Source organism: Hypanus sabinus, chromosome 7, assembly GCF_030144855.1.
Source record: "Hypanus sabinus isolate sHypSab1 chromosome 7, sHypSab1.hap1, whole genome shotgun sequence".
Taxonomy (NCBI): domain Eukaryota; kingdom Metazoa; phylum Chordata; class Chondrichthyes; order Myliobatiformes; family Dasyatidae; genus Hypanus; species Hypanus sabinus.
The window spans coordinates 165003802-165028750 of record NC_082712.1 but is presented as its reverse complement, the minus strand read 5'-3'; the positions used below and the strand labels follow the sequence as shown (position 1 = coordinate 165028750).

General features: G+C 40.7%; 1 protein-coding gene and 1 long non-coding RNA gene across 4 annotated transcripts; one reads left to right on the top strand and one right to left on the bottom strand.

The window, feature by feature from the left end:
* Positions 1–23579, bottom strand: LOC132397365 (L-lactate dehydrogenase A chain-like). Of its 2 annotated transcripts, XM_059976041.1 has the most exons (9): positions 23363–23499; positions 22882–23186; positions 19428–19592; positions 17926–18040; positions 11703–11876; positions 11004–11177; positions 8919–9024; positions 7611–7734; positions 2–1446 (listed from the first exon to the last, which is right to left on the bottom strand). In XM_059976041.1, exons 3-9 carry the CDS (start codon positions 19551–19553, stop codon positions 1282–1284), a joined length of 984 nt encoding a protein of 327 aa, XP_059832024.1. In that variant the 5' UTR covers positions 19554–19592; positions 22882–23186; positions 23363–23499; the 3' UTR covers positions 2–1281. The 2 variants fall into 2 exon arrangements, with proteins under 2 accessions (XP_059832025.1, XP_059832024.1); XM_059976042.1 differs by lacking the exon at positions 22882–23186 and having other exon boundaries at positions 1–1446; positions 23363–23579.
* Positions 19605–23795, top strand: LOC132397366 (uncharacterized). Of its 2 annotated transcripts, none has more exons than XR_009513345.1 (3): positions 19605–22113; positions 22393–22484; positions 23352–23795. It is a non-coding gene; the product is annotated as an uncharacterized LOC132397366 (long non-coding RNA). The 2 variants fall into 2 exon arrangements; XR_009513346.1 differs by having other exon boundaries at positions 22383–22484.
* The last annotated feature ends 1154 nt before the right edge of the window (positions 23796–24949 follow it).

Below are 24949 nucleotides of genomic sequence, written 5' to 3'. Positions count from 1 at the left end.
CAATAATTATCATCTGATTTTAATGAACCAATAGTGGATTATGTAATTGGTAACCAATAGAAATGACACACACACACAAACTGACTAGAAACAGGACGCATAACAGACGAACAATGTAGATCACCAACACTTCACTTGAAGTTGCACTGATGATGTTGTCTAGCTGGGTAACAACATCTGTAAACCACTCAACAACAACATCCTCAACCTGAGCTACAAATCCTTTCTAACATCTTAAGGAGCTATGTTCTGACTGATCTTAGCCCGACTGATCACACCAAAGAGGGCTCCAAGCTAATCAGCTCACCCTTTCCTCAAGGTTAACAGGTCCAGCTGATCCCCACCAGGAATGACATCAAGGTCGATACTTTCAAAGTGATAATGGTTAAAGACTGTGTAAGTGTAGTAAGACTTTAAGACCAATCTCTGACACCATCCTTCTTTTACCAAAGATTTCATGAAATGATCATTTGACTTTCCATTTCAAAGGTTAAGTTTGACATCCTATGGATGCCAGGTGGGGAGTGTTCTGACCTCTAGAGGCGCAGTTGATTTTGTACAGACATAATCTTGGACATAAACAGTTTTTCTTTAATATACTGTGCATGTAGTTTGATATGACTCAAAGCACAGTATGGAAAGACATCCATCTTCATCTTCTCTTCATTTGGCCATGAAACAACAATATCTTTCACAAGTAAGATCTCATTAAAACCCTGTAGAAAGCTTCCTTCTCTGGTGATTCACGAGAATGTGTTTAGCTCACTACATAGCTTTGTACGTATGCACTCCGAGGGCAGTAAAATACATGTCTTAACACTATCTGACTTACCAAAATGCATCACCTTTGTTTTCATAATATATATCCTAACCTTTTCTGACACTGACCATTTCTAATTAATTTATTGTTTGCGCAGCTGTTGTTCTCCTCAGTTGGGAAATGTGCTTCTCCAGAGAGGAAGGAGGGAAATCTAATCACTGATCCAATGTTGTCCTTTGCTATTAACCCTTCATTCATTCATTCATTCATTCACCTTTGTCGCAATTATGACATGGATGATATCTTCAAGTGAGGGAATTCACAATACATTACCATACTTGTAATATTGATTTGCATTTTACTGTATCTGTTATTGGTTTCATTTAACTTTAGCAAGCAGCACTTAATTTTCATACAACTCAATCAACAAACCACTTGACTAATATGCATTAAATGAGACAATCATGTATGTTCCAAAAATGGTCTAATCGTGCAAAGAAAACCATCATTTGTCATTTTTTTCAAAGTACAATTTCTTGCTGGGCCTTCAAGAGATGTTCCACGTTACATCTCAGTTTTTTTGCCTCATCCTCCTCCAGGTTTTGTTTGATGATTCCGCATACTCCCGTGGCACCCATAAGGCAGGGAAGACTGAGAAACACGTCCGCTTTGATCTTGTGTTCATCCTGAAGTATGAGTGGAACAAATAACAATGCAGAAGACTTTAGTTGGTATAAAGATACAGGCCTGGATATGTGCAATATTCAACAAAAGGAAATCAGAAAAAGAGGTATCTTAATACATAATCATTCTGAGATTTTCCCTCATTTATCTGGAGTCGAACAAGAACTCTCACTGAAAGTTCACCTAATAGATAAATCCATTCTCTTCTCCTATCATACTCCTTCTTCATCAGCCCTTTACTTTTTCCACCTATTACCTCCCTCTCACTTCATTTTCTCCTCAACCCCACCTACCTTCACATATCACCTAGCTTCCCTCCCCTCCACTCCTTATTCTGGTTTCTTTCCCCTTCCTTTCCAGTCCTGATGAAGGGTCTCAGTCCAAAATATTCCTTTCTATTTATGCTGCCTGACCTGCTGAGTTCCTCCAGCACTTTTTATGTCATATGTTACATGCACTTACATTTTTGACGTTGGTAATTGTTAACATTTGGTAAACAGGCCCACCTGGTCACCTTGCTTCCTCCTTTAGTGATGGTATTTTAAACTATGATTTGATGTTGCCCTGTATTCTAAAACTCACTGAAGCAAAATTTATAGGTCTTGGTGGGGATACCATGATTACATCTTTCTAAAATGTTCCCAGCAGCAAAGACAGGAAGAGTTCTTTTACACCATTGTATTAGAAAGTGTGGTCCCTGTGACATTAGATCCCACCAGTAGAGCAGAACTACAGAAGATTTACATTTTTCATTTAATTACAATTATTAATACTAAGTATTTGTCATAAATATATGTGAAGGCTGTGGCTCGCACATTCTAAGCTAATACTGTTTTATCTTACTACAACTGTCTTGTGTTGCACATTCTTGCAAACACCAAGGAGGAATCCAAAATGACTTCTGGTGAATTTTAACTCTTTCCTTACAATATTTGGTTGAGAATGTTTTTTCTTCTTTAACTTTACCTCCATATAGGATATGTGTCAGCGTGTGGCCAAGTGATTAAGGCCTTCATCTAGTGATCTGAAGATCGCTAGTTTGAGCCTTGGCTGAGGCTGCGAGTGTGTCCTTGAGCAAGGCACTTAACCCACACATTGCTCTGCGACAACACCGTATGGGTTCTAATGTCCTTCCCTTGGACATCGGTGGCGTGGAGAGGGGAGACTTGCAGCTTGGGCAACTGCCAGTCTTCCATTAAAAAAACCCTGCCCAGGCTTGCGCCCTAGAAACTTTCCAATGCCCCCCTTTCCAAGGTGCAAATCCATGGTCTATCGAGACTAACAGAGGCCTACATATAGGAAATCTACCATGGGTTCCCAAGTGCCTCAGCCAGACTTGCTGTCACAAATTCTAACAGGGCTAGACAGACTGAATGGGGAGGGGGCAGGTATCATTGTCCTTGGTAAAGGATTTAATACAAGCTGGGGGATAGGGGAAGGTTACAGTCATAGACAGAGCAAGAAGAGCCTTCACTCAGAAGGGTGTGAATTGACAAAAATCACAATCAGAGGTTTACGGGGGTCAATTTGCCCACTGTACTTGAGAAGGAAAAGAATGCGAAAGACATAAAGGGGTAATGGAGAAAGTATGGGTATATAATTGGCTTCAATCACATTCAATGGTAGAGCAGGCTCAAAGAGGCAATGGCCCACTCCTCTTCTTATTTTCTATGGCACAATGAACACTGGCTGGTTCACCATAACTTCCTTGGATTAAATAACTCAAATAATAAAGCAATGGCTCCTAAATGATTTCCAGACAGATTTAACTTGTCTTGCCACTTTCCAGGATGCAAATATATTCATTTTTTCCCTTCTAATTGATGGGGTGTGACTTAAATAGTCTTTTGTCGTTTCTGTAATTACATTAATCACATGGCTGTATGGGGTGTCCAGGGAGGGGTAGCACCTCTAGTGCAGGGGCTTGTTGTATCCCCTCCAGGACAGTTCCTCCACCTTCAGCCCTCACCTGATACTCAGCTCTCACCTGTGACTCCAAGTAGCTGTTTACATGCAACAATGGCTACACCCTGGCACACCGCTTTGACAGGTGGGCTAAACTAAGTGGGTGGCCGGTTCGCCTCAAAACGCCGGCAAGACAGCAATATGCCTATCCCAGCATGCAAAGTTGGTTCCAGCGGACAAAGCAAATGAGATCCCCAGTGAGAGTAGACAGCCAGGAAAGGCAGTCCTGCAGCGTTCTGTGGAGAGCAAATGTCGTTCCAAACCTGCACAGAGGTCACCTGCAAACTCAAGTCATTCGGCTCTGATCCCAGGACAGCACAGGAGTACGACACATCCCGGGTTATTGAGCTTCCCTATTCAGGATCAACACTGCTCACCCTCAGGTGAGGCAGGCGACTAGGGAAGGTGTCGCAAACATTGCTTGTCCCAAAACAACTGGTCAGCATGTCGTGGCTGGCAGTTTTACCCATACAGCGGTTAAAAACTCATGAAAACCTAAATGATTTTTGGAGCTTGGAACATCCTAGCTCTGTTGGACAATGAGAATAGTGATACCTGAGTGAAGAATGGCCCTCATGGCATGAGAGCTGCCACCTTACAACATCGAAACTGCTTCGTTGAGCAAGGCCAGGCTTGCAGACCAAGGTTCTATTTCTGAGTCTAAGGGCAGTTAGGCAAACCAGTAAGTGATGATCAAATACATGGAGTAGGATTAGCTATCAGGATTTCACTCCTTCCTCATCTATCAACACTGTGTCAATAGGCGACTAATCACACTTTGCTTTCCGCTCAAGTCACATCACAGTTTACAGTACTAAAATATCGTAAAATGTAGGTGCAGAATTAGGCCATTTGGCCCATCATTCCCTGCCATTTCATCATAGCTGATCCATTTGCCCCTCAGCCCCCAATCTTTCACCTTCTCCCTGTACCCCTTCATGCCCCGGCTAATCAAGAATCTATCAACCTCTGCCTTAAATATCCTGCCTATGGCCAAGATTCATCAGTCTCCGGCGAGAGAAATTCAACAGCTCCATTCTAAATGGATGTCCTTGTACGCTGATGCTGTGCCTTCTGGTCTTAAACTCCCCCACCATAGGAAACATCCCCTCCACATCATTCGACAGGTTTCAATGAGATCAATTACACATCTGCTATGACATGCAATGATGAAATCGAAGAGAACGTTTAAGCTAATCTTGGTCAAATCATGAAAGCAACACATCCAAGTGACGAGTTCATCCTGATGAGCCACTTCAATGCCAAGGTAGGCAATTACCCCAATAACTGTAAAGAGCAACCAGGACATCACAGTGTTGGTAAACTCAAAACAATGGCTTACTGCTGCTCAGTTTCTATACCAAAACAACATGGCTATCACTTAACACTTTCTTTAGACAGGCCGACAAATACAAAATAACATGGATGCACCCCAGATCCAAGCAATGGCACTTGATCAATTTGGGACACTCGTGATTTTAAGATCACTACAGCCTTGCAAGCAGCAGAGTGCTGGACTGATTGTCACCTGGTTAAATTAATCCTCTCAATGCTCATCATCCACCTGCCACCAAAAGAAACCAAAAATAATCCGACAGGCTCTTAATACCAACAAGTTGCGGCGCTGAGGGCAACTTACAAACAGTTTTGTGACGCATTGGTGTCCTAGAGGCCCCTGAATGGAAGGGCAGCACAGAAGTGGGATCAATACAAGATGACAGCAATGAAATCAGCAAAATCAGCCCTTGGACCAAAAAAAGAAAATTAATCAGGATTGGTTTGATGAAAAATGATGACAATATCATCAGGTTACTTAAGAAGAAGTAGAAATCAACTCTCACATGGCTGAGTGCCATTTCTTCAATCCTAAAGGTTCAAAGTACATTTATTATCAAAGTATGTATACAGAATATAACTCTGAGATTTGTCATCCTGCAGGCAGCAACGAAACAAGGAAATACCATGGTAGCCATTCAAAGAAAAACATCGAACACCCACTGCATGAAAAAAAAAGAACAAATTGTGCAAACAGCAAAAATCAAGTGAACAACACATAGAATATCAGCATCGGACTAGGGCTTCAGGAGTATTCTGTTTAGTTCAGTTCTGCACTGATAGCCAACTGCAAGCCACAGAGCCAGTCTTCAGAGTCCACATCCATCATCCTGATCAAATCACTCAAAAATAGCAAAAAAATAACCAGAATCCAGAAACACACACACACACATCATGAACCTCAAAGTCCTCCAGAACGAGTCCACAACACAAGCCTCGTTGATCAATCCTTGCAACGTGGATCCCAACACTCCTGCACTTTGCTCTGACAGCGGCTAGCGGGAAGGAGAGGAAGACCGGTCAAACACAGGCAGATGAGGCGGAACACCAACCCATCCCCACTCTGGTCTTCGTTGACTTCAACCTTGCGCGACACCTCAGTTGGAGGGGAGCAATGAGTAAATCAGGCATGCCTGTAAATGGAGTGCCTGCATACAGGTTTCCAGGCCACACACTCTGCTCCCAGCCTCACCGAACTCCCTCAGAGACAACAAAGCACTAGATCACTCTATTGGCTCAAAATGTAAATCACAGGTTCAGCAGAATCATATTTGAAAGAAGTAAAAGTAGTTTCACGAACTGTCTTCAGGAAGTTGTCGCTAGTTGTGTAGTTCACTGGCACCATTTTGAACAATACCAATGAATTCAGAGACATTTCGATCATACCTCTTTTCAAGAATAAAGGGAGCAGAGCTTGCATCATTCTCAACTGCCTAATCCCAAAACACGATCACTTCAAACAGACTTACAGTCAAGCACAGACTGTACTACGCAGAATGTGAACTGAATGGTGGGAGAGGAAGGCAGGAATCAGTGCTATCCTGACACCAAAAACTTCAAGATGCTCTTCAGACCCATTAAAGTAAGCTATGGACTACACAAGCCATGCCGACATCCGCTCTGTCAGCAGATAGCACAGTCTTACTCAGATAGAAAAAGAGCATTAATGACAGGTAGAATGAGCACTTGAGCAACTTGCTCAACAGGCCCTCTACTGTAGACCAGGCTGCACCTGAGCAGATCCTCCAGAAACCCACTGCCAACAGCCTCGACCTCCATCCCACAATGGTTGAGGTCAAAGAAGCCATTCATTTAAATTCTGGAAAAGCCTCTGGTTTTGACTGAATCCCTGCCAAGATCTTCAAGTCAATGGATCCAGTCGCACTATAGGCCTTCCATAACATTCTAATGAGCATTCGGGAAGACGACGGCATTCCAATGAATTCAGGGACATTTCGATCATACCTCTTTTCAAGAACAAAGGCAGCAAAGCTGACTGCAGTAACTACCGGGACATCTCGCTGCTGTTGATGGCTGAAAAGATCCTAGTCCACACCATTCTCAACCACCTAATCAGCAAAGAACCTGCCCGAGACACAGTGTGGGTTCTGCCCTGGAAGAAGCACCTTTGATATGATAACCGCTGCCTGTCAGGTTCAAGAATAATATATCGAGCAGAACCTGGATATGTACTATAATCACATTTAAAATGTTTAGTGAGTAGATGCCTTTAAGTAAATACTTCATCCAAAAGATCTTCAGAATCAGAATCAGACTTTAATCGCCAAGTACCTGTACACATACAAGGAATTTACTTCCAGCAGATGTTGTCTCTCTGCTCATAACAGATGATAAATATAAATGAAAATATAGATTATACATACAGGTAGTGCAACCCAAGTAATAGGTAGCCGACAGTTAACAGGCAGTTAACTGTTCAGCAAAGTGACCGCAGTAGGGAAAAAACTTCTCCAGTGCCTATTAGTCTTAGTCTGGAGGGATCTGAAGTGCCTACCAGACAGAAGCAGTTCAAACAGTCTGTGCGCAGGATGGGAGGAGTCCTTTATGATGTTCCCCGCCCTCTTCTTCAACCTGGAAGAGTACAGGTCCACAATAGAGGGCAGGGAGGCTCCAATGATGCGCTCGGCAGTCCTCACTGTGCACTGTAGTCTGGTTCTATCCTTCTTCTGCAAGTACCTGAAATTTTTCTCTTCAACAGTAAATTTGGCTAATGCCTGATTTTTCTATCTCTTTTTTTTTTAAAAAGCGCAATTGGCACACACAGAACAGCTATACCTTGTGTGAGTTTCACCAATATTGAAACAATACATGGTCTTCACATGAATGACAGCTGGTTAAAACTTACCTTTGCATTAGTGGACACCAGTTGGACACTCTTGAGGTTTCTACAAATTGAAGTAACAATATTCGCCACACTTAAACCAATGGCCCAGGAAATGCATCCTTTCAGCTTTATAACTTCATTAGCACTATGGTAAGAAAACAAAAAAAAACCTTAAATCCCAACTGCTCCTTTGAAGTTTTAAATCATATCATTCTACTATCAACTGTCAGATGCCTTTTCGTGCTCTCCATAAATGTAAAGCACAAACATGGTGGGAGCTGAAACTCACTGAATGAAAAGGTAGTGGAATTTGTCCATCGGGCTTTCAAATAAAGGTAATTGTATAATGATTTGTAGGTCAATGAGAAAGAACAGGAGAATGCGATAGCCACATTTCAGTCCCTGAAGCCAGCAGTGACTTGATTCAAATGAGCTGAATGCCCTTTTCTGCTGTAACAATTTAGGATTTACTAATTACAATGGTACAATGTAAAACGGGGAATTTTTACAGTTCATTAAGGATCAAAATTCTCAGTTTACCTCATCTACAAATCACTTCTGCTTTTCCATCTCTAGATTCCATCTGAATCCCATGATGAGATTACTACACTACATTTTATAGGCAATTATAATGCTGTGTGAATGTGAAGTTGGGTAATCTGAAGGCAGTGTTCCCACATCAGTTTTACATAGTCATCCAGCACCAAATAGAAAACTCCTTGTAATGTTTAAGGTAGGGTTTAAAGTTAATGTTCTCCCAAAATCCTTGAAGAACCCTGGGTCCAGGAATACTGCGATGGCATTCTGGTCTAGAACTTCTCGGGTACAGCTACAAGATGATAGATTTGGTAGGACCCATTTCAGATGGAAGAGACAATGATCAGCATTCTGACATAGGTGTTTGTATTTTCTAGGTGATCTAAGGCCATCTGAAGAGCCATTGAGATTGTGCCCTTACGTCCTTTTAGAATGGAGATGAGAAGAAGTTTCTTTAACCAGAGAGTGGTGAATCTGTGGAATTCTTTGACACAGGTGGCCATGGAGGCCGTCATTGGGTATATTTAAGGCAGAGGATGATAGATTCTAGATTAGTCAGGGTACGAAGGGATATGGGGAAAAAGGCAGGAGATTGGGGCTGAGAGGGAAAATGGATCAACTATGATGAAAAGGTGGAGAAGAGAGAGCACAAGACTGCTTTACAACAAAGTTAAAAAACAAAAAAAATTTGTTGTTACCTTCCCCATTGTAAAGCAGAGCCCGATACCAGGGATATTCCTGCTATAATCTGTTGTTATGAGTAGGCTTTAACAAGAACCCACTAACACTTACCTGTCAATGACCATTTTATGAATTTCATTTACATCTTGCTTTGTATCTCCTCCAACCAAATTGCTTAGATTAATACCAGCCACATTTGTACCACTCCAAACAGCAACTACAGGTAAAAAGCACAGCATGAGGTAGCAGAAACACATTTTGTGCACCATTAAGCAATAAGTGCAGTAATTTAAATAAAGACAAAACTAATCACAGGGAGTATCAACAAGTTCTTGGACAATCAAAAATATATTTATCATCACATAATGTCAGGAAATAAATGATCAAGAGAAGTAATTTTTCCATGTAAGCACCTCCCTGCATTTACTCTGTCATCATCATTGAAACTGTTGCCATAGTTTTCCTTTATTATCTGCTGGAAAAAGCTGTTCTTGCAAAATAATTAAGTGCGAGAGGTAAACAATCAGTAATGTAAGAAAAACAGATTGCATTGTTTTCATGTTGTGAGAGCACTGTTAACAATATAGTGAAAGATATTTACAGAAGACTGTTCAGTAAATGAGCTTCTGTCACCAAATACTTTATTAGCAAGAGCACCAAGGGTCACCGTTGACAGGCACACGTGAAAATGATACTGTTACTTATCACAGCAGTAAGACGAAAGAAATGCAAGGCTGGGGCAACTCAATGTTTCTGGGTCTAGAATCTTCAGGTGTGACGGGGGGTGTAGGGAGAGATGTAGTTGAGGGGCCATTGCAGTTCACCTACCACACAAAGGTACAATGGCAAAGAGATTAAGATGGGTGAAGGCCAGGTTCTGCTGCACAGCAGGCTTGAGGTAGAGGAGCAGAATGATCATCCTCTGCCTTTCAAATCCTGTTTTTCCCCCTCATTTCCCATCTTCTCCCCATAAACTCAGTCTGCACCCCCCACACCCAGCCAAGGACCTATCAATCTCTACCTCAAAATAAATCTAATGACTTGGCCTCCACAGCCCTCGATGGTGATGAATTCCATGGACATTCACTTCAATCACAAACACAAATGTACACTGACAAATATTCTGCCACATCCTCTTACCTCAACATGTTTCCTTCCAAACCCTTTCAAGGTCTTCTAACCCTTAAGGGTACCCCTCTCTTTCCAGTCTCAGTTTCCTGCCAACAGGAAACTACTAACACAGGTTTACATGTGTGCAGAAAAGCAAATGCCTGATGTGCAATAGATTGAACCAAATGATCTTACAACCAAAAAATCAGATCCATCTTTTGTAACCCTACTATGTCCGGTGGTGAAAGATGGGGGACGGGGAGCCTCTGTGAACTGAAGGGCAGGCATGGAAAGACAGGACTGAAGTAGTCATGACCACATTCGGCCAACATGGCACATAGAAAATCCATGTCATAATCATCATGGTCACTAGTCTTCACACACGTGGTGGCATAATACTAGCTTCAACCCAGGTTCAAATCTGCCACTGTTTGTAAAGAGTTTGTATGTTTTTCCCCTTTGGCCACATGGGGTTTCTTCCAGGTGCTCTGGTTTCCTCTCACAGTCCAAAGGTGTACTGGTTAATAGATTAATTGGTCATGCGATTATAAATGGGTAGTGCTAGCTCATTAGGCTGGAAGGAATTCTAAGTAAAATAAATACATTTGATGTTGAGAAAGCATTTAATGTACGGAGTACTCTTTAGTCTATGGGAGAAAATATCTGAGCCCACATGTTCTCCAGAACCAGATATGCCTCTAATTGAACAGTTATAATAGTTACAACATCGGCATTTATGCTGAAAGAATGATATAAGCAAGCAAATGACTGGAATTCCTGTTTCTTTCAGTAGGTGCAATGGAAATGGGGAGATATTCTTCATCCATTGCTCTATTTCTTTTAAGCTGGAGACTTGTCCAGCTATGCCCTGTTCACAAAAATCTACCACGTTTCATGAGGCATCAATGACATGAACAATTTGATTTGAAGTTTTCCATTTGTTACTCTGATCATGTCACTTTGGAGGATTCATCTTGGAATGCAAAGTGATATTTCTGTTGCGGAATTGTGCATTTCATAGCCCAGCATAAAATATCTTTAACTATGTTTTATCAATGTTGACGAAATTGACAGATATTCACTCACCACTTCTATGTCCTTGTTCACCAATGACATAGGCATGAACATTCGCTGGATTAATTTTCAATTTTGCACCAAGTAAATAACGAAGTCTTGCGGTGTCCAAGTTAGTACCAGTACCAATAACACGGTTTTTTGGAAATCCACTGAGTTTCCAGGCAACGTAGGTCAATAGATCCACTACAAAGTAAACCAACCCAGGAGAAAGTAATCAAACACAATTAAAATTAAACTTCACTAGGTGAAATTGATTTTTTTTTGGTGTGGTTGATTGTTCTGTTATTTAAAGTGTTCTCAAGTTAAAATGTAAAATTGTTTTAATTAGAGAGGTTTACTCTACTTGGAACCTTCAGAGGTCTTTAGAAGATGCTCACAATTAAATACAAAAGAGTAAAAATTTTTTTGGAAGTTTAAATAGCAGTTTACTCTTTGTCAAAATTGGTCATTTCTCCAATGGTCCTGGAAATGGTGAACTCTATCACTTATATTGTTTTATCATACAAGTCTAACCACCTGGCTTTTTGATAAAAATCAGTCAATGGCTATTGTATTCAAATACAAACTACTAAGGTGGCATGGTAGTGTAGCAGCACGAGAGACCTGGGTTCAAATCCACCACTGCCTGGAAGTAGTTTTATGTTTTCCCCATGACTGCATAGATGGAGCTGGTGACATTCATTGAAATACTTAATCAATCAACTTTACCTGGCTGAGTAACAATAAGCAAAATTGCATTTGGACTATGCTTAGCCACTTGAGGGATAATTTCCTTGAAAATAGCAATATTCTTCTGCAGCAGACTTTTATCTGGTTTTTCATCTTTTGCCACCTCACCAGCACAGATGATACATATCTTAGAGTCTTGTGTTGCTTTATAATCTATAGAATGAACGATCATACAGAAAAGAAAGTCAGTCAGTTAAACCACTTTTTATAATGCTGCTTACATTGTAAATTACACTGATATTTGTGCACTTTTTATTCCATTCACATACTTTTATCTCTGTTTATATTTCACAAATTACTTTATAATTGTTGAAAGTTTCTGCTGCACATTGCACCAACACACCAAGCTAATTCCTAATATATGTAAATTTATATGACAAACAGAATTAATCCCTGATGAAAGGCAGGTATTTTAAGTTTATGAAATGCAGCCAAACTTGCACTATGCAAAGTCTTTACACCAATATTATCAGTACAACATCATTCCTCAGCACTGCAGCTTTGCATGGTATTGGACACCACTAATTAAGCTCGCACTGAAATGCAAACTCTGTTATACAACTCAAATTTGGTAATATTATTCCAATTGCCTGAGAACTGCTGAACTCAAGAGAAAGAACAGGACTGATGCTTACATAAACACAAGAGATTCTGTAGATGCTGGAAATCTAGAGCAGCAAACACAAAATGCTGGAGGAACTCAGCAGGTCAGGCAGCATCAATGGAAAAGAATAAATGATGTTTTGGGCTGAGACCATTCATTAGGGTTACAACATAAAACAATGTGAATGCATTTGACACAACTTGTTTACCAGTAAAGAAAAACTAGTAATGTTCTTGTTAAACAATCAGCAAGCTCTTTAGTAACTTGTTATATTTTAGGAGCTGTTACTTTTCAAACACTTTTGGAATTTAAAATAATTGCACAAGAGTCAGTATCTGTATACCTAGTTGAGCAATCTTTTTTCTAAATTATTGCAAGCAGCAAAAAGCAAGCATTGTAATCAGTTGCTTAACCAGCTGCCAAGAACAGCATTTGACTTAATACTATGTACTGTTTTTAAAAAGACCTGGGGCATTGGCTTCTAACTCAAAATATTCAGGCAACCAAGAAATAGCCTAATACATACTTGACAACCTTGCTTAGTGTTGCTTTTGTAACACATGCTGTACTGGCTGAGCTCTGCTGGTAAAATTCTTGCCCCCAAATCAAAACCACAAAACATAGGAGCAGAATTAGGCAATCTGGCTCATTGAATCTACTCCACCATTACATCATGGCTGATCCAATTTTCCTCTCAGCCCCAGTCTCCTGCCTTATTGCTGTATCCCTTCATGCTCTGACCAATCAAACTCTGCCTGAAATATACATAATGACTTGGCCTCCACAGCACCCTGTGGCAACAAATGCCACAGATTCACCACTCTCTGGCTAAGAGAATTCTTCCTCATCTCTGTTCTACATGGGGGTCATGTCCTCTGGTCAGACTCCACCACCAAATGAAATGTCCTCACCACATTCACTCTATTGTGACCTTTCACCATTTGATAGGTTTCAATGAGGTCATCCCTCATTCTTCTGAATTCGAGTGAACATAGGCCCAAAGCCATCAAACATTCTTCATGACAAGCTATTCAATCCTGGAATCATTTTAATGAACCTCCTTTGAATTCTCTCCAGCTTCAGCACACCCTTTCTAAGATAAGGGGCCCAAAATCGATAACAGCATTCCAAGTCTCACCCATGAGATATAAAGTTTCATCCTTGCTTTTATATTCTAGTCCTCTTGAAATCAATGCTAACATCACATTTGCCTTCCTCACCACAGACTCAACCTGCAAATTAACCTTTAGGAAATCCTGCAATAAGGACTCCCAAGTCCCTTTGCACCTCAGCTTTTTTAATTTTCTCTCCATTTAGAAAATAGTCAACCCTTTCACTTCTTCCACCAAGGTGTAAGACCATACACTTACTGACACTGTATTTCATCTGCTATTTCTTTGCCCAGTCTCCTAATCCATCTGATTCCTTCTATAGCCTCTCTACTTCCTCAAAACTACCTGCCCCTCCATCTATCTTCTTATCATCTGCAACCTTTGCAACAAAGCAATCAATTCCACCATCCAAATCACTGATATAAAACGTAAAAAGAATCAGTTCCAACACAGACCCCTGTGGAACACCACTAGTCACCAGCAGCCAGCCAGAATAGGCTCCCTTTATTCCCACTTTTTGCCTCCTACCAATCAGCCTCTGCTTTATCCATGGAAGAATCTTTCCTGTAATACTATGGGCTCATAGCTTGTTAAGGAGCTCCATGTGTGGCACCTTGTCAAAGTCCCTCTGAAAATCCAAGTACACAACATCAACTGATTCTTCTTTGACTCTCCTGCTTGTTATTTTTTCAAAGAATTCGTACGGATTTGTCAAGCAAGATTTTCCCTTGAGGAAACCATGCTGACTATGGCCTATTTTATTATGTGCCTTCAAGTACCCCAAGACCTCATCCTTAATAATTAAATCCAACATCTTCCCAACTACTGAGGGCAGATTAATTGGCCTATAGTTTCCTTTCCTCTGCCTTTCTCCCGTCCTGAAGAGTGGAGTGACATTTGCAATTTTCCAGTCTTCCAGAACCATTCCAGGATCTACTGATTCTTGAAAGATCATTAATGCTCCAACGATCTCCTTAGACACCGCTTTCAGAACTATGGTGTGTACCTGATCTGGTCCAGCTGACTTAGCTATCTTCAGACCATTCCGTTTCCCAAGGACCTTCTCTCTAGTTATGCACTTCATTACCCCTGACACATGGAGCTTCCACCATACAGCTAGTGCCTTCCACAGTGAACACTGATGCAAAATACTTATTCAGTTCATCTGCCATTTTGTTGTCCCCCATGACTACCTCTTCAACTTTGGTGAGTTGAAAATTAAAGTCTGCTTCCTGTACTTGCTGAGAGAGTGCTACATCATCAGAGATGCTGTGGTTTGAATGAACTCCAGGACGCACATATCAAACCCCACTAACTGACTGAAAGGAACCATCATCACCCTATGGGATGGATAGCCAGAGAGAGTAAACAGAAGCCCTGCCTCCCCTCTTCAATGAAAACAGAAGATCCTGGGGCACAGCTCATTGATATACAGGAAGTTCCTTCCAGTATTCATATTAACACTCCCTCTTCAAATGCATAACAAGCTACTAAAGAGCTTACTATCTGTTTAACAGAACATTGCTTGTTTTTCTTTCAGTTGAAAACAGGTTATTGTAAGGGAGGGGAAAATCTACCAGAAGGAGAAATCAAATCCAGGTTGGAGGCTACCTCGGTGAAACATTAAGAGTTGCTCCTCCATCCTGACAGTTGCCTCATCATGGCAAGTGGTGTCATGGACTGACGTGTCAGAACGGGAATTGAGATAGGAATTAAAATAGTTGACCAATGGGAAATCCCACTTTGTCGAGGTGCTCAGCAAAGCAGTCCCCCAATTTACATCGGGTTTCGCCAATGTGGAGGAGGCCGAATCACGAGCTCTGGATTACAACAGACGACCCAGCAGATTCACAGGTGAAATGTTGCCTCACCTGGAAGGACTGTTTGGGGCTCTGACTGGAGGTGATGGAGGAGGTGAATAGGCAGGTGTACCATTTCTCTCACTTGCAGGGATAAATGCCAGGAGGGCAATTAGTAAGGAAGGATAGATGGACAAGGGAATCCCTGCAGAAAGCAGAGAGTGGGTGTGGGGGAGTAAAGAATTCCAACATTGGCTGTGAGATCAGTGTTTATTGTCTGTATAAAAAAAACACAAAATGCTGGCAGAACTCAGCAGGCCAGACAGCATCTATGGGAGGAGGTAATAACGACGTTTCGGGCCGAAACGTTGTTATTACCTCCTCCCATAGATGCTGTCTGGCCTGCTGAGTTCTGCCAGCATTTTGCGTTTTTTATTTATTTCCAGCATCTGCAGATTCACTTGTGTTGTTATTGTCTGTATGTTTGTATACTCTCCCCCTGGACCACATGGATCTCCTCTGGGTGCTCTGTTTTCCTCCCATGTTCCACAAATGTACAGTTACAGTTCGTGAGTTGTGGGCACGCTATGTTGGCACTGGAAGCATGACAACACTTGTGAGCTGCCCAGCACAGGGAAAACTGATCTGATTTGTGCAACGATGCATTTCAGTGTAAGCTTCGATGTACAGACCATTCTTTATCTTTTAATCTTTTTTTTTTTACGGCTGTCATGTTTCCTGCATTAAAACCACATTTCTAATATACTATTATTGACGTAATAAGCTGTGAGCTATACTTAGGTTTTAAAATACACAGAACAAATGCTAATCTGTCTATTTTTTCCCTGCACAGTAGGCTAGTCTGGACAGTTAGATCACATGGGACCCAAGGTGTGCTAGACAACTGGATACAAATTTGGGCCGGTGGAAGGTGTCAGGGTGACATGGAAAGGTTGTTTCCCACTTTGGAGGCCAACTAACTGTGTTTGCTTTCCTTCAAGTCTAGTGCATTTTTTAATGGAGCGATTTTATTATTGTAGGAGCATCTGCAGTACAGCTAAACTGATTGCTTAGCATCATTGTGATGTGCCGCACTGATCAGTCTTGGCTTTCCAGCTATTTGTCAAACAATGATTTGGATGTGTGTCATGATTAGTAAGTTTGGAGTTAACAGAAATAAAATGGTTGTATGGTAGACAATGAAGATTATTTACATCAGGGTCAAGATCTGCTGGGAAAATGGACAAAGAAATGGCAGGTGGAATTTAACTCACAGGTTGAAGTGATGCATTTTGGGAAATTGAACCAGAGCAGTACGCACAGTGAATGGTAAGGCCCCAGGGAGTGTTGTAGAACAGATAGGTGAAAAAAACTTGGTACCCTTGCCTTCATCAGTCAGGGCACTGAGTACAAGAGTGGAACATCATGTTGCAGCTACACAAGTTGTTGGTGAGACGATATTTGAATTATTGTGTATAGTTATGAGTGGCATATTACAGAAGGATGTGATTAAGCTAGAGGGTGGGAGAAAAGATTCACAAGGATGTAGTAAGACTGGACCCTTTGAATTATAAGGAGAGACTGGATAGGCCAGGGCCAATTTCCCAAACTTGCAACTTTATAGAGGTTTACAAAATGAGGGGCATAGATAAGATGGACAGTGATAGTCTTTTTCCAAGAGTAGGGGATTTGAAATTGGAGGGTCTAGGTTTAAGCTGATGGGGAAAGATTTAAAAGAAATCTAAGGGGAAAGTTTGTTTTCCACACAGATGATGATAGGTTTACACAACAGGCTGTCAGAGGAAGTGGTAGAGGTGGAACACTTACAATGTTTAAACAATATTTGGACAGACTCATGGATAGGAAAGAGATAGAGGGATACAGAACCAACACAGGAAAATGGGATAAATTACGTATGCACAATTGTTGGCACAAATAAGTTGGGTCGAAGGGTGACCCTATTTCATTAGACTGGGAGCTTATGGAACAAGCTAAAATGAGCATTGTTGATCATATTCTATATAATTCCTCTTCTGGCAAATATTTTGTACAGTCAAAATATTTTATCAGCTATCCAGTGATCCAGAAAGGCAGTCAGTCCCAGGGCTACTGTAACCATTATGGAATCCTAGATACTAGCAGAATGCCTTGTATCAGAGATGAATCAAAGCAGAGTGACCCAGTGGCACCCCTCCCCTTTGCTGAATGCATCTAATATTACCAGAGGGCTTCTGTCAAAATAATAAGAATTGGGTCTATTTTGAAAATCCCCAAGTGATTTCCTTTTGAGTCTTCCTAGGTCCTAACATCACGGGGATTGGGTGCCTCCCTGTTCAGTTCAATGAACAAAGTTCAGGAATCAAGGAATATAAATGCTCTTTCATTAATTATTTTATTACATCTATTACATATATTATTTTATTACATTTATTAAGATATAAGGATAGAACTTTGACACTGAATAATGAATGCAAGACATTATATTCCGTACAATGAAAATGACACATGGCATATGAATGTGCTGCTAGGGATTTCAGTGTTAGCACTGTACTCTTTCTAATACATGATGCTTGTTAGAATTGCTAGCAGACAATTGATAAATAGGTGGATAGACAGCTTAAAATTTGATAATGCTTCAAATTTTTGATTAAATTATGTCATAATAAATCCCATAGCCTGTTACACACCTGTATCTGATGTTATCTTGGATTTTAGAAACAGGCTACCATGCAACAGATCCATCGCTTCCCCCTTAACTCTGTCTGCCATCTTATCGACAAGGACCAATTCATCAGCTAAACTCTGTAAAAGGAAAAATTGGAAAACACTGGCTTTAAGGTGATTCTAAGTGATCCAGTATTCAGAGCTTCCTTTAATCAGAAATATCCAAACATTGGCTCAAAGATGATGGGTATCATCCATCTATAGCACTTAAAGGTCATCACCAAACACTATTGTTTATCAACTTCTACATTTAAAATGCGCTATGAGTAGAATAATTGTTCTATATATAACTGTGCACATGCAGAGACTGGAAGTTGCTTTTATAGCTTTAGATAACAATGTCAGAGAGAATTTTAATATTAGTTTAATCAGATGTTCTGAGGCATTAAGTCGCATGAATAAAATTTGCTCACATGCTCCTATATACCAATCTACCTTGCTGAGAAACTTCCTCAACAGATTGACAATCAGACAACTCCTCACAACTAACACCACTAAAACGGGTTACTTACTGAGAAAAAGCCACTGTTGTCAGCAGGAAAGCTTATGTGTTAACAGTGTGCTATATTTTCGGACAATTCTGCAAGCATACTTAATTGGTTACACTGTTCTCTAGAAAGTCGGTCAGTCCCAAAGCCACAGTGACAATTGGGATATCTAAGATGCAGTATGCCTTGTATCAGAATGGTATCCTTCACCTTCATCGACTACATCAGATATTCCTATATACGTCATGTCAGAGGCTTGAGTCTATTGTGAAGACCGAAGTGATTTCACTTTGAGTCTACCTAGGATCAGGTGTTCCCTGATTAGTCTCAAGATACAAGATTCAGAAAGTTTCAATATAAATGCACTTTGCTTGCTGATTAATTTCTTTATTGGATCTGGGCTATGCCATCTTTTCACAACTATTATTGGATTGCTGCTAATTACTGTTTTCATAAGACTAACAGATACAGGAGCAGAATTAGGCCATTTAGGTCATCGAGTCTGCTCTGTCATTTCGTCAGGACTGATCCATCTCCATCTCAGCACTAATCTCTTGCCTTCTCCCAGTATCCCTTCATCCTCTGTCTAATCAAGAGTCTAGCAACCTCTGCCTTAAATATACGCAATGACTTGGCTTCCACAGCCACCTGTGGCAACAAATTCTACAGATTCACCACTCTCTGACTTCCCTTCAACAAGTCAGTTCTGGCAAAATCCTAATCACTTTACGTTAGCAACACGATGACCACTTTACACTAAAATGATCTTTATTTGTTCTAATTGTGTTTTCTTGTAAGAAGTGTGTACAACACATGTTCATGTTTTTCTTGTGATTGCTACTTGTATGATGTGTCTGTGATGTGGCTGCAAGTAAGGTTTTCACTACACCTCTCAACTTTGTCTTTACATATGGATCCTTATTAAAAAGGAAAGAAATATAGAATTTCAAAAATGAATAATAAAAGTGAGACATTACCTTCTCTAGAATGCAAATGGCACATGACATGCCAACTCTCCCAGTGCCCACTATTGAGATCTTTGAAGAAGATTTGACAGATATTATTGGGGCCATCTCTTCCATTAAATTTTCTTGCAGACTCATCGCCTTTATTTGTGCTGTCAATCTAGAATGGTAAGAAATCTAAAGAAAGAAAGACCTTGGTTTCTATAGGACAAAAGGTGAGCAACATTATTTTTTTTTAAAGATTACAATTAGTGATATTCCAGATCAAACTTCAAAGTAAGTTCATCAAAGTATGTACTGTATATGTCGACATATACTACCTTGAGATTCATTTTCTAGCAGCAATTACAGGAAAATAAAGAAATATAATAGAATTTATGAAAATCTAAAAGTAACTATAATGCATGTGCAGAAGACAAATAGTGCAAATAATAATTTAAGTAGTAAATAATTGATACTAAGTTGTAGAGTCCTTTAAACTGAGTGCACAGATAGTGGTGTCAGCTCAGTGCTGAGGTGGGTGAAGTTATCCATCCTGATTCAGCAGCCTGATGGTTGTGGAGTAATAACTATTCCTGAAACTGGTGTTTGTTTTTAACTGAACATGAGCCCGAGGGGAAATTTTAAAACTTCTGCTTTACATGTTAGATCATGTATTTTAACTCACATCATGGAGATGTGCATATTAGGAAATTCATTTATCCCGGAGTGGGAGAGCACATATAGTGAAAGGACACTGAGTAAAGTCCATGGATCAGGCTGGTTAAAAAATAACTGAAGGTAGTAGCGGGAATCAGAATCATGTTTAGTATCACTGGCATATGTCATGAAGTGTGCTGTTTTGTGGCAGCAGTACATTGCAATACAATAAAAATCTATAAGTTGTAATAAGAGATTATATTAAAAATATAAATTAAGTAGTGCAAAAAGAAAAAAAGCAAATAGTGAGCCAGTCTACATGGGTTCATTCTCCATTCAAAAATCTGATGGAGGAAGGGAGGAAGGAGTTCTAAACACTGAGTGCCAGCCTTTAGGCTCCTGTATCTCCTCCCTGATGGTAGCAAAGAGAAGAGGGTATATCTTTTGTGATGGGGGCCCTTAATGATGGATGCTGCCTTTTTGAAGCATTGATTGCCCTTTGAATATATGTCCTCAGTGCTGGGGAGGCTAGTGCCTGTAATGGAGCTCGCTGAATTTGCAACTTTCTGCAGCTTTTTCTATTCCTATGCAATAGTTCCTCCATATCAGACAGTACGCAAAATACATCGACCTAAGTAAATTGTTTTGTAAGTAAATTTTTTTTTTTATTTCACCATTCAAAAATAATTAGTTCACAAGTATCCTTAATATCAATAATGGATAAAGCAAAGATTAAAGTATCAGACTTCATTCCAGCTGCAATTTAAAAAAGCCTGCACTCAAAGTTCTGGTTTCTTCCCTCTTCCTTTGGACTCGACCCAAAAGGTCGACTGTTCATTTCCGTCCATAGATAATGCATGACCTGCTGATTTCTTCTAGCAGCTTGTGTGTATTGCTGGAGAACTAGTACTGGATGATAAAAAAAAAAATGAAGGGCCATGTAGGAGGTAAAGGTTAGAACAGAGGTACCCAACCCTTTTTATGCCATGGACCAATACCATTAAGCAAGGGGTCCTTGGACCCCAGGTTAGATTGATCTTAGAGTAGGTTAAAAGGTTGGCACAACATCCTGGGCTGAAGGGCTTTTTATGTTCTAATTGTGCTTTTGACAATGCTATTCCATATTTAAAATGCAGTCATCTTCCTGATGTGGAGGACTGATCAGGTACATCCTATTAATGTCTCTTCTTCGGATGTCCATTGATTTCCGATGATGACTGGGGCTTGGGCGGGGTTGCATGGAAGACCTGCAGTTGCCCATGCTGCAAGTCTCCCCTCTCCATGCCACTGATGTTGCCCAAGGGAAGGGCATTAGGACCCCTACAGCTTGACACCAGTGTCGTCCTATTAATCCTATTAATGAAAAGTAAATCAATTCCAACATCCATCATCAAAGACCTCCACAATCCAGGTCTTGCCCTCTTTCCCTCAACTACTGTTGGGCAGGAAGTACATAAGCCTAAGTGCTACAAGACCAGCTTCAGGAACAGTTATTACCCTTCAACCACCAGGCTCCTAAACCAGAGGGAATAACTTCAATCACGACCCTGAACTGATTCTATATCCTACAGCCTCACTTTCAAGGATTCTTTACAGATCATTTTGTCAGTATTATTTTTTTAAATTTGCACAATTTGTCTTCTTTTGCATATTGTCTTTATGTACAGTTTTTGCAAAAATTATATTTTTTATTTTCCTGTAAAGAAAATGAATTTCAAGCTCATATACATGGATAAATGTGAACATACCCACTTTGGTTCTAGAAACAGAGAGATGATAGTGGAAGATTGGGTAAGCAGGAGATGCAGTGAAATCTGTGTAGAAGCAATTATTAAAGATTAAACTGAACACTAAGAAAAATTAAAAGCAATCGGGCAAAGTCAATGCCACTTTTTCCAAAAAGGAAATCATGTTGACCAATTAATTAGCATACAACATACGTATAAGACGGAAAGGGGTGGGGGTGATCGCCAGAGGCTTTTTCCCAGGGTTGAAATAGCTAACACGAAGTGGCATAGTTTTAAGGTGCTTGGAGATGGATAGCGAGGGTATATCAGCGGTAAGTGGTGGGTGTGTGGAATGCACTGCCGGCGGTGGTAGTGGAAGCGGATACAATAGGGTCTTTTTAAGAGCCTCTCAAGTAGGTACATGGAGCTTAGAAAAATAGAGGGCTACAAGGTCGGGAAATTATAGGCAATTTCTAGAGTAGGTTACACGGTCGGCACAACATTTTGCACTGAAGGGCCTGTAATGTGCTGTAGATTTCTACCTTCTAACACAGTATACGTATTTTAATAATAAATTATATTTTCGACTTTGATTTTTGAGTCAACTACAGACTATTCCGTTTGAATTTTCCAAATCCACCATCTCCACTGACAAAGAAGATAAACATGCGGACACCAGCATTTGCAGAGTCCCCTATTAGAGGTACGCCATCCTAACCTGTATATCCATTGTCTAAATCGTCCAACTCAGATTTTACAGATCCATAGGGACTGTTTCAGTTCAAGAAGACAACTCACTACTCACCTCTTCGAGAGCAGTCAGGGGCGGGCAAGTAAATATGCGCTTTCCTGCGATTTCCAGAACCCCAAAAGTGACAAAAATGGAAAAGCTCTCTTTAAATTTACGTGGTATGATTTTAACCGTGGATATTTTTCCACAATCAACCCTGTTTTAACGAAGTTCCAATTCAGTTACACAAACCGTTCTGGAGTTAAGAACCAAGCTCTTTTCCGAGCTCCAAATTCTACCTTAATTTTCTCCTCTCCCAATTTGCTTCAACTCATTCAGTATCATCTCTATTACACCCAACACGACTGACCTCTTTTGACTAGTCGTCTCCTCCACCTTTCCGCGGTATTTATTTCCTTCCCAACGGGGGCTCCTTCTTGGTTTTCCCTCTCAAAACTTTGCAACCGAAGTTCGCTCTTAGCTCGTCCCCACTCCCACGTCAGTGACCGGCGATCAAATGTGAAACACGGAAGTAGAGAGCAGGTCACCGAACCAGTAACAGTAACCGCAGCAGTGGGACGAGTGCCGTCTACCTGCACTCTAACCGCCCCGATTGTCGCGACCAACCTACCACACCTTACGTAACAGTCGAGAAAAGCAATACACGGCGAGGCGCTGTAAGGCAAGAAATGCTGTAAATACTGAGCAGACCCGGCGGCTTTCAGGCAAAACTGGAGAAACGTCCAGAGTACAAATGTTTTATCTAAGTACATCGTTCGTTCGTTACGTGCGCGACGTGGGCGACCATGATTGTTCTTGGCAATTTTTTTCCCCCTACAGAAATGGTTTACCTTTGCCTTCTGGATAGTGTCTTTACGAGACGGGTGATCCCAGCGATTATCAATACTCTTCGGAGATTGTCTGCCCAGCGTCAGTGGTCGCGTAACTGTTCATACGGCCAGCCACCACCTGCTCCCGTGGCTTCACGTGACCCTGATGGGGGCGGTTTGTGCGAGGATGACTTGCAAGCTAGCAGAGGGAAGCGGCACCTGACATCTCCTTTGGTAAAGACATATCTTTACCCCGACACAAAAACGTACATGTATGTCACTATATGCTAACCTGAGATTCATCTTCCTGCAGACATTCACAGTAATTACAAAGAAACAATAGAATTAATAAAAAACTGCACACAAAGATTGACAACCAATATGCTAAAGACAACAAATGGTGCAAATACAAAAATTAAAAACAAAACAATAATAATAAAAATTGAGAACATGATTTGTAGAGTCCTTTAAAGTGAGTCCATTGGTTCTGGAATCAGTTCAGTGTTTGGCTGAATGAAGTTATCCCCTCTGGTTCCTGAACCTGGTGGTGTGGGACTGAAGGCTGTTGTTTCTCCTTCCTGAGAGCAACAGCCAGGAGAGAGCATGGTCTGGATGGTGGAGGTCCTTGATGATGGATGCTGCTTTCCTGTGAAACAGCGCTCCCTGTAGATGTGCTCAATAGAGGAGAAGACTTTATCTGTGATGGACGAGGCAGCACTCATTACATTTTGTAGGTTTTTACATTCAAGGGCATTGGTGTCTCCATGACACAACCTATGACACAACCAGTCAGTATACTCTCTGCCACGCATCTATAGAAGTTTGTCAATGTTTTAGATCACATGCCGAATCTTCACAAATTTCTAAGAAAGCTGAGGGGCTTCCATGCCTTCTTAGTAACGGTACTTATGTGCTAGACCCGGTGAAATGATAACACCGAGGAATTTAAAGTTGCTGACCCTCTCCACTCTGATCAATTGATGAGGACTGGTTCCTGGGCTTCTTTATCCTCCTGTAGTCAATAACTAACTCTTTGATTTTGCTGACATTAAATGAGAGGCTGTTGTTGTGGCACCATTCATCCAGATGTTTAAAGGTAGGGAAAGGTTAAGGGCAGAGCAGGGGAGAGGGTCAAAGGTGGAATGCGAGATATAATAATAGAACAAAGGAGAAGTCAAATGACAGATGTTCAAAGTAAACTTATTATCAAAATACATCTATGTCACCATATACTGCCCTGAGGTTCATTTTCTTGCAGGCATTCACAGTTGAACAAAGAAATACAATAGAATCAATGAAAAATTACAAAGACTGACAAACAACCAATGTGCAAAATAAGACAAACTGTACAAATATTTTTTAAAAATCAAGTAATAGTAATAATATTAAAATAAATAGGAAAATAAATAGACAAATAGATAGGTAAATAATTAAACAAATATATAACATTGAGAACATGAGTGGTCGAGTCCTTCTACGTGAGTCCATAGTTTGTGTTTACTGATCAGTTCAGTGTTGCGGTGGGTGATGATATTCACGCTGGTTCAGGACAATCAGGTAAGGGAAATGGAGAAAGAACCACCACTTTTGTCATTTAATGTACTTTGG

Bases quoted from the DNA above. Each gene is read 5' to 3' on its own strand.
- LOC132397365 (XM_059976042.1), bottom strand. From the start codon at position 19,553: ATGAGTCTGCAAGAAAATTTAATGGAAGAGATGGCCCCAATAATATCT. The intron at 11,877-17,925 runs GTGTGTAACAGG...TTCATTCTATAG, and splicing joins CAAGATAACATCAGATACAG to ATTATAAAGCAACACAAGAC. The intron at 11,178-11,702 runs GTAAAGTTGATT...TTTACTTTGTAG, and splicing joins GCTTATTGTTACTCAGCCAG to TGGATCTATTGACCTACGTT.